This window comes from Trematomus bernacchii, unplaced genomic scaffold (assembly GCF_902827165.1).
Source record: "Trematomus bernacchii unplaced genomic scaffold, fTreBer1.1, whole genome shotgun sequence".
In the NCBI taxonomy this organism is placed as follows: domain Eukaryota; kingdom Metazoa; phylum Chordata; class Actinopteri; order Perciformes; family Nototheniidae; genus Trematomus; species Trematomus bernacchii.
In genome coordinates this window covers 2459627-2470171 of record NW_022987609.1, presented here as the reverse complement: position 1 = coordinate 2470171, position 10545 = coordinate 2459627, and the positions used below count along the sequence as shown (strand labels likewise).

General features: G+C 40.1%; 1 protein-coding gene across 2 annotated transcripts in view; it reads right to left on the bottom strand.

Annotated features, from left to right (window-relative positions):
- Positions 1–1529: 1529 nt before the first annotated feature.
- LOC117483535 (3-hydroxyacyl-CoA dehydrogenase type-2-like) overlaps positions 1530–10545 on the bottom strand; it is a 45828-nt gene continuing 36812 nt past the window's right edge. Inside the window, exons 3-6 of one of the 2 annotated variants that reach the window (XM_034131903.1) lie at positions 3948–4112; positions 3009–3137; positions 2816–2924; positions 1530–1963 (exon numbers count right to left, since the gene is read on the bottom strand). In XM_034131903.1, the coding sequence (XP_033987794.1) occupies positions 1773–1963; positions 2816–2924; positions 3009–3137; positions 3948–4112 (594 nt within the window). In that variant the 3' untranslated portion in view covers positions 1530–1772. The remainder of the gene's footprint in view (positions 1964–2815; positions 2925–3008; positions 3138–3947; positions 4113–10545) is intronic. The other variant, XM_034131902.1, reaches the window with a different exon arrangement.

Below are 10545 nucleotides of genomic sequence, written 5' to 3'. Positions count from 1 at the left end.
GCCTCTGCTGGTCCTTTGACAGCTAAAGTCGGTCTGTCAGCAGACACCGGTGTCAGTGTTGGTGCTGGTAGTGTAGAGGCCAAGCTGCTGGGCTGTGGCTTCTCTGTTGGCCGTAAAACTGGCTTTTCTCTGTTCGGCACTGGGTTTGAATTCGATTTATGGTAGAATGCGTTGACAAGTTTATGACAAATGCATCTGTTTGTGATTGTGCTCTCTGTTCCAATTATTTGACGCAATTATAATTAAGACTTGCTTGTGGAAATGTATGATTTTACTGCAGATGAAGCAGTGTTTAATAATAGATGTGTACTGCTTTAATATAACATAAGCTAAATGTAATGTAATGTAATGAAAAACACTGATATAATAATGACATTAGGAACCTTTATGAAACTACAGTGCAAATATGATTGTTCCTTTTCCTGCCAACAACATCATGTAATGCCTTCCAATCAACTTCATCTTGGCTTGTTGACAATAAACTTCTCTGACACTCAAGCAATGTTGTTTTACTCCTTATAAATACTATACTGTATACTGTTGTATAAACAATAAAGCTATAATGGTATTGTTAAACAATACATATTTTAAAATAATATGCTTATTAAGACAAAAAGCAAAAGGAAATCAGTGACATCATTTTTTGTTAACACGTTGCAACCGTCACTTACAGTATCTGTGTTGCAGTATATGACTCTCTTTATGTAATCATCTTCAACTAGTATGGATAATTAGCAGGAGGATGTCAGTATAATATAAGAAGCAGACTTTGTTCACAAACTGTTATGCTAGCTGTTAAAGAAATCAATACACAGCTTTGTGTTAATGTAAGCATTTACTTTAGTAATGTTATATGTTTTTACTTATCATATAGTAGTCATTTCTTTGTAAAAGGTAAAATGCCAATTTAGGACCCTGAATTATTTTAGAGGTGTGATGATCAGATAATTCACCTGAAATCCAGACATGCCAACTTCACATAATGCAGCCATAGCTTTATGTTTGTATTGGTTGAAAAAGCACATGGGGGGCAATTGGCTTCAGAAAGGGTCTTCGGGGTATCTGCACTATCAAAGAAGAAAGGTAATGACTTTTAGAACTTTTGAATACCTCTTAAAAGGAAGAAAAATAAACTATAACCGTGTCAAATCAAAATCAATATATTAGACTGCAGTAAAGAACATTACTGAGCTTCACTGAATTTTAATAACTTAAATATTTGGTTTTCTCGTCCCCAATATCAGCGCTTAAATCAGGGTTGGATTAAAGAAAAATCTTGAAATGCAGATCACAGACATACAAGTACCTCCATTTACCAAGGGGATTGTACACAACCTGTTTAACTTACATTTAAATAAGTATAAAATGGAAAACGCTAAATAAGCAACTCTAATACATTCTTCCCCGGATTGAATTAAATGCTCCTAAAAATTACATTTTAAGCAAATGTGTGATATCAGTATGATTTAGAAGACGTTGTAGGCGAATATAACATGTCATCTTTGAGGATTAAGAACAGCAACTTTGCATTAGATCAAACCCATCTGAGGTTTTTTTATTATCTCGATTAGTTTACAAAACAACCAAAGTTCATAAAGTACTGCATTGAGGTGAATGATGTACAGACATGTATTACACACATTTTTACACGCAAAAATGATAGAAATGAGTTGTTCATTCAGTTTATATGTCCTATAGAAAGCTTTCTACAACAGAATTGCACGAGGCAGAAACACACAATGACACTCGGACGTAATAATGTTCTCCTGATCTCAGGGCTGCATGCGGATGGCTCCGTCCAGCATGATCACCTCGCCGTTGATCATTGGGTTCTCCGCCAGGGACGTCACCAGGTGGGCAAACTCAGCGGGGTCTCCCAGGCGGGGGGGGAAGGGCACCTGGCGTGCGAGGAAGGAGCGCACCTTCTCTGGAAGACCGGCCAGGAGGGGCGTGGAAAACAGACCTGGAAGAAAAAAAAGAGAACATGTTTTAGTATCCAAGAAAATGTCAGTTTAAAATCAGTGATCTTTGTGATTAGATCAAATTAAGACCTTTTTGAACATTAAAACATAAGTATACATGTTTCACCCTTAATCTGAAACCAGAGCCAAGTCTGCTCTGATTAGTTAGCTGCTTAAAAGATGTCCCGCCCCTTATCCTATCAAGAACAATGTATTGAAGCACTAGCCAATAGTGGTGCAGGATGACGTATTTGTGTAGGCCGACCAGGAAGTAAGCTGCGGATGGGTTCCCTCGACAAAAAAGCAATGGGATTTCTCCGTAGGCTACTACTTTTATAATTTTCGAATCATAAATCTATCTATCATAAATCTATTGATTAGATTTATGGTTCGAAAATTATAAAGGGTAGACATGTGGAGATTATCCGGCTGAACAAAACGTGCATTTATCAAACAGGTTCGTTTTCCACAGATTTTATTTTTTACAATATTCAAAAATCCTATGGAGAAATCCTACTGCTTTTTTGTCGAGGGAACCCATGCGCAGCTTACTACAAAAATACTTCATCCCTGCACCACTCTATAGAAGTGTGAGTGTTACATAGTGATGTCACTATGTTCCTGAAGTAAACAAATGAGTCCAATGGAGGCCTTTCAGGCAGGAGGGGAGTGTGGGAGAGAAACTCCCTCTGGAGGGAACTTTAGGATGTTAGTCTTTGCAGACCATTTACATGCACAGAAACATATAACACACTACAGGAAAGGGAAATCCCTAAAGCATAATAGGGCCTCTTTAATGATACTGAATCGGCAGCAATACATGTCTTCTAACCAAACCTTCATTTTACACTAACCGGGTGCTATGGTGATGACTCTGATGCCCATGGGGGCCAGATCTCGTGCGATGGGGAGGGTCATTCCAACGATGCCGCCTTTAGAAGCTGAATATGCTGCTTGGCCGACCTGGAGAGAAGAGGGAGAGCAAAATAAAGAGGAGAATCGGAGCGAACACAAAGTCATTTATTTTACGTGTGTGTTTGATAGTACCTGTCCGTCAAAGGCTGCCACACTGGCTGTGTTGATGATGCAGCCTCGGTGTCCATCGGCATCAGGCTCGTTCTTCCCCATCTCCCCCACCGCCAGACGGATCACATTAAAGGTTCCTCCAATGTTCACCTGCAGGGAACACAAAGAGAAGTCTAGTGAAGGAGGAAGTATTCAGATATTAGTCAAGTGATAGTATTTATAACACTTTGAGATGCCCCACTAATAGTAAAGTCCTGCATTCAAAACCACAAGACCAACACATGCAATACAGACCATAATACATTTCTGCTGTAATACCACTGCTTATCTGCAATATACACTTCAGTTCTTACAATTTGATAATGTTTCCGGCTCTTTCAATAGTTGATTAGGTTCACTCATTTATAAAAAAAGAACTGCACTATATGTTTTTACCATGGTGTATTTATTCGTTTTATTTAATAATGTGGTGGCTTTTTTATTTATCAAATGTGGATAAAGAATCAAACCATCCAGCTTTCTTTGTCGATAGCCTGAAGATAGGGAAAGGAGCATTCTGGCAGTAATGGATTATTGTCTTATAAAAGGTCATCATATAGAAAAACAGCCCTGTTGTCTGTGATAAATTTCCAACCTAAAATTATAATTTTTTTATATTTTTATAGTTTATTTAAATAAATAAACAACAGGAGATTTCAGAAACATTTGTCCTTCAATTTAGCAACATTTTTCAAATGACCAAATTTGTAAAATAAAGGTTTTTCACTGGAGAGAAGGGTAGAATATAGTATGTACAATATGTCTCCACTACATGTAGTGTAGTAGAGGTATAACGTTACATAAACCTTGAATGTGCTTTAGTAAATCTACCTAACTACATTCCACGACTGAAAGGGTAATAGAAATATAACTTTTCTTTTTACTTATGTTAAATGCATCCCTTCCTTGCGTACATCTTACATTGATCACGCGCTGGAAGTCCTTCAGGCTGTGTGCGGTCTTCTTGTTGAAGTTGTACGTTTTCATGGCGACAGCGATGCCGGCACAGTTCACCGCGAGGTCCAGCTTCCCAAACTTCTCTGTGGCCAGAGACACGGCCGACTGCACCTCTTCCTCCGACGTCACCTGACAATTCAATCAAGCCTGAGATTAATATCACCCACCACACATGTGTAAATATATACAGTTTAAATGCATCAAAAGAAGAAGTACATTTGTTGGTTTCATTTTTATGCAAGCAACTGTGAACAAAAACAGGTCACACACACACACACACACACACACACACACACACACACACACACACACACACGCACACGCACACACACACACAGTGTTGGATGTTGTGTGAGCGCCCTCTGCTGAGCGTAAAAACTCAGTATTAATGCAATGCATAGCCCTTCCACTTTTTAATTCTGATATATTGCACATATTTTTTTTTTTTTTTTAAGTGTAATTTCTCATACTGTTTTGAATATTTATATATTTCTTGTCAAATGTTATAACAGTCCTTTTTAATCCCCTTTATGTATGCACCATTTTACACCAAAGCAAATTCTTCGTATTCGTGAACCTACATGGCAAAAAACCTAGTTCTGCGAGGCAATTAAAACGTATTTTATTAATAAAAATATGAATGAAATCAATGACTGTTTTAAAATAACCATTAATTAAATGTTCAGCAATAGCTGTTAATACAAACATACACAATGTATCTATCACTCTATATAGTCGTTTTTCTTGCCAGAGGAAGAGTCTAACATTTGAATTCCACCTCCAGACCATTTTTAAAGTATGTAAACAATACTCAGGACTTGAATGGTATTGTAAATGCATTTTGATTTTGAATGAATGATTGTTTCTGGTAAGTTTTGGCCTCACGTCAGCAGGAGCGAAGGCACAGCGGGCCCCCAGACTGGCTGCCAGGGCTGCTCCGTCAGAGGAGGGCAGGTCCAGGATCACAGCGGACGCTCCCATCTGGATCAGATGCTCCACGGTGGCCCGGCCCAAACCCGACGCACCGCCCGTCACCAGACCCACCATACCCTACCCAGCATGCACATGGAGGGACCAGCGGGAGAAGGGGGGTTGAAGATATAGGAAACACAAGAAATTTAAAAAAAATCATTAGGAAAAAATATGGAAAAATACGGGTCACTGAGGAAGACGGGTGAAAAAAGGAACGCAATGATTAAATTCACACATTTGTGACCAAAGAATATTTGACGTTTTTAATCCAACATTTGGTCTAAATTCTTTAAATCTAATACAGAAATACTAATTCAGTTTTCATCATATCGAAAGTCACTTATTAATAGTGAGGATTCATGAAAAACGGGGGGGAAAATGCTAATGTTTTGTTTGTTTAACGTCTTGTAAAAATGTCTACACTTCACCTGTATGCATATCTTGGATGATGATTCAATGTTTTTCACGTCAGATATTTTTAACACTTCACCTTAGCGCATATATTTGATATTCTGCTTGAAAAATGAGGAAAAACTCCAACATTGTGTTCATTAAATCTCTTTTTTACTCATTTCATAAGGCAAATGTACATGATTTCAAAGCTTGAAAATGTACTCTATATTTTAAGTAAGTCTAAATAATGTTTCACCAAATAAATAATTATAGAAAAGAGAGATGAATGGATATTCATATCTTGAAAGTGTTGTTTATATATTAAAGGTAGGGTAGGTAAGTTTGAGAAACCGGCTCGAGATACACTTTTTGTTATATTCCATGGAATGCTCTTAACATCCCGATAGCAATGACAAAAAATCCATTAAAAAAATGTCATCTGTGGAAGCCGTAATACTGTAAATAGTACGACCAATCATTTTAGCCGGCCCGGCTAAAATAACTGGATGGCCTACCTGCCTGTCAGCCTTCCATCTGTGCACAAACTTATCTCGTGACCTCATTGGTCATGTGCGCGTTAGTGTGTGTTGGAGGAGGGGCTCTATAAGGAAGTGGCAGATTTTCTCCGGTTGTGTATTTTCAAATTCTAGCGATCTCGAGCCGGGTTGCGGTCGAATAGTCCATTTAGCTTAGGAACCTTCCTGACGGAGTGAAATGACCCGGAAGTCCCTCAGTGGCAGCCATGATAAGTGCCGTTCGAATTCTCTAAATTAAAAGGAAAGGAGGTTTCAAACTTCCTTTATAACCTCCTTTAGCTTAGGAACCACTGGACCTCCCTAACCGAAAGGAGAGGAGAAAATGCTGCCCCACAATGCCTTGCGGCCGCGGCATTTGCCGTCACACAACAGTCGGCCGTTCACGGAAACAACCGATTATGAACGAGAAATGATATCATGAAAGTTACGGTGCTTATTAAGCATTTTAAAACGTATGTGGTAAGTTGCCAAAGTGCTTTGTTTTGAACGTTCATCAGTATTATAATCAAAAAGAGAAATATGAACGTTAGTTTTTACTGAAATGATCAAATAAAGTCAATATTTCACAGTCTTTACTGAGCTGTGTGGGGTTTGTTCACTTTTAAAAGATGTTTGAATGGTGATATACACAGTGATAGATGTTAAGGACTAACGTTTATAATAAATACATTTGTATTGATTTTAAGATCTTTTCATACAATCATACGTATTGGGATCATTTGTATTAATGTGGACCGGAGGGAGACGGTGACATAAGTTTCACTTTCCTTTTTTATTTCAATTCCAACTTTGGTCATGAAGAATAAGTTTCTCTGTTGTCCCCGTTCATAAAGCATAAAACAACAGCATCAGAGCACGGTGCAGAGTCTCTAGATGAGTTTACAGTAGTCCCTCGTTCTTATTAAACATCCATGTTGTAGTCCGCTGTATAGAAAACTGTAGTTTCCATAGTTTCCCCACAGCAGCAGGCGCACATTTAGGACCTCGGCTGGCGCATCATAAACACGTCAGATAGTGAAAGTGCAGTCGGATTCCCTAAAGTACCGCAGTCTCTTCTCCTAAATCCTTTTGAATTCTCCTATCCACTATCCCTTAACCCCGTGACGTTTCACTCCGAGGTCAAGGAATAGACGATAGGGTTAGAACTTAGGAGCTGTTTTTTTGGAGTATTCGACCGCAACCTCTGGGTGTTTCTCAATCGCGAGTAAAGCTGCTTCAGAGCCACTATTTCAAGCATACTACGTCATCGAGTGCCGCCGAAGTACTGTTCCAATCTCCAGCATACTTGGAAATCTACCGAGCCCGGCGTACTCCGTTTGGAGAAATATCGAGGCTGCACATGAGTAGACTCCGCGGTCTTAAAATCCCCACAATGCTTTGCACACGGACCAATTTCCCCAAATCTGTGGCGGAAGATGTAAGGCAGGGCCTCTCATATGACGCACACCTGCACACTTGCTAGCGTGTTCCACACTTTGTTTTACGAATGCCAGGAAGTATTCTTGACTCGCTTCTGAAGCAAGATGCTCGGCAGACATGTGCTACCAAGCAAGCGTACTCGCGATTGAGAAACACCCTCGGAGTCGGCTTCTTCTTCTTCTTCTCTCGGTTTTTTGGCGGATTTCAAACAACTTTCAGGTGCATACCGCCACCTCCGGACTCGGCTTGACTCGGTTTGCATTTATAAATGCACACGGCATCTATTGCACGTCTGTCCGTCCTGGGAGAGGGATCCCTCCTCTGTTGCTCTCCCTGAGGTTTCTCCCATTTCCCCTTTAAACTGTGGGGTTTTCTCTGGAAGTTTTTCCTTGTATGATGTGAAACGTAAGGACAGAGGGTGTCGTATTGTCATACTGATATTCTGTACAAACTGTGAAGTCCACTGAGACAAATGTAACATTTGTGATATTGGTCTATATAAATAAACATTGATTGATTGATTGATTGATAAAGAATGGGCAAATGTGTTTAATCGTTAATGTCAGATATGTACTAAGTAAATATATTTGTTCCTGCTCAAGATTAGATTCAACTTTATTGTTATTGCACAGATTACAGGTACTGAGACTGTTAAGGAATAATTCTTCTAGATATCTAACCTTTTGCTCTGTGACGTTTTATGATCTACTCTGACGTCTGTTATCTCCTTTAAGGAAAGGCATTGGTGCCATATGTGTTGTTGTCACCAGTTTGTGACCGGTCAACTTGTCTGGCACGAAGGGTAATTGTTGTGAGAACACTGAGGCATTTCTTTATCGGTATTTGTGGACTCTAAGATGTGAAATCCTTGAGGCCATGAGTGTCGGACGCAGGTGGCTCAGTGTTCCCAGCTGTTTAGTCTACTCCTTCAGAGATGTTGATTTCTCTCTGTGAACCCGTTAAAAGGTCTAGCATAGAGAGAGGCTCTTCAGAATTGACGTGGCAACTCTACCGTGTAGTCAGAACCTCTGACTCTTTGATTTGTGATGTGAATCCGAATACTCTGAATAAACCCATCAGTGTTTGACATCAAAGCTCCAACTCTCACCGTGTCTCCTTCCTAAGTCGGTGACTCCATGCATTGCTACACAGAAGTTTCCTCCACAAATTGGCGTTGTCGGCAGGATACCAACAGATCTTCAGAACTGGTAAGTGTGATTTCAAATCTACATTTGGACATTGCCTTACCAGAATCTGTGATTGACGGTATCCTAAAATTATCTGTGAAGCAGAGCGGCTGTGTTTCGTTTTGGTTAGTGAACATTTGGGGCTATTAACCCCAGGGGATCATCCAGGGACGCTGACCTGGCTGATTTCCTCTGTGTGTGCTGCTCAGGACATATGTGCCGCACAGGCAGTAGCAGAGATGTTTTGCTGCTCGGGGCATATGTGCCGCACAGGCAGTCGCAGAGATGTTTAAAAAGACCTTAATGAGGGCATCTGTAAAGTGGAACTTCTGTGTGAAAGCAAAATAGAGATTTGTTGTGAACAAATCGCCGAAATTCTGGGGGTTTCAGCGATATTACCCCTATCGCCTCTAAAAAAAACACGGTTCCAGCTGCGGCTCCGGGGGTGTGTGTCCTCTGTGTGTGCTGCTCGTGACATATGTGCTGCACAGGCAGTAGCAGAGATGTTTTGCTGCTCGGGCATATGTACTGCACAGGCAGTCGCAGAGATGTAAAATGCCTCCCCGTATCTGCGTGGCTGGTGAAGTGCACTAAAGAGGGAGAAAGTCACAGCTTTTGTCTATAGCTTTAACTCACACCACCGCCGTCTCTATTAAAAACAAGATGGTTTCAAAGGCACTCTCGTGGCTTGTGGCCGTTTACGACGAGCTGGCAAGTGCGAGGTGCGTGCATTACCTGATGCGACACAGCTCCCTACATTGCTGGAGGAGCTGGTGCCGGTCCGGGGTGCATACATAACATTATAGGCTAATTGATCACGGGTGGGCAGTGGCATGCAAGTGTAGAACAAAACTGTGTTTCATCGTTGGGATGAACACGATAGCCTGTGTATAGGCTGGTCGAGTAGGACTACAGTTAACTGTGCAGTTTTGGATAGAAAGGGTAGCGGAGAAAAAAGTCTATGCGCTCCTGATCGGGGGGGGCATAGCACCACTAGACCAGAGTAGTGGGGTCGCAAGAGGATAAGCTAGTTATTGCTCTTGGACAGCTGCCAGGCACTGATCTAAGACTTGTATACAAGGGTGGGAGCGCGAGTCAAGGCGCCCCACTGAGAGATAATTCCCTACCCCCTCTGAAACCTCTTGAATTCGGACTAAATTGAGCTGGATGAGCTGTTGCTGACGCACTGGTGTTTATTACGAGTTCATGTTTGTTTGTCTGATTGTTTGTATCGGGGGGTCTATATTGGTTTGTCTAACCGCCGTCTTGTGTATGTTTTGTAACAACTAATAATGAATCAGTCCATAGCCAGGGTAAAAAAAACTAAGCTTTAGTTAACTCACCAAAAGTAAATGACTTGAGAAAAATAAATAATATATAAATGTAAAGCAAAATTCTGGTAGTATAGATGTGCTGCAAAATGAAAATAAATAGCAAAAGAGTGTTTTTATGTCCTGCATCTGAGTGTGCAGAGAAACATGTAAACACGAAGCACACTGTTCAAGGTGTGCGCTGTAGGTGTAAGAAGAAAATAAGATTATATTACTTTAAGAATACATTTTAAATTGTATTGCTGTTATGTTAAGATATGTTTGTGACCTTTTATAAACCCTATGCCCCGTCCTGCACCCTGAGACCCTAAGAGGCATCACTGCTGGTCGTAAACAACCTGCTTGAGGAGGTCAGGGTGGCAAAATCTGTCTGCTGTTTTAGGTCAATGTTGTATTATTTGTTTCATTTATTCTTAAATCTATGTATTGTATGGTAATAATGAAAAAAACGTAATGTATTGAACACATTCCGAAACAAAGCTGATAAGACAGAACTAGACTCAAACATAATACAAATTATTGTTGAAACCTTTTGCGCTGTTGCTGCAAAATGGAAACTTTGTTGATTATCTGTTCCAACTGGCCACTGGAATCAGATAATTAATATAAGTTGAAGTTTAATTACAGTTTTAAATATAGTTTAACATTCTTTATTAAACTGCTTCAAATGATTTCTCGTATCAACCAATTGGTCTCCATAGACATTACTAAAATTATAATAGTT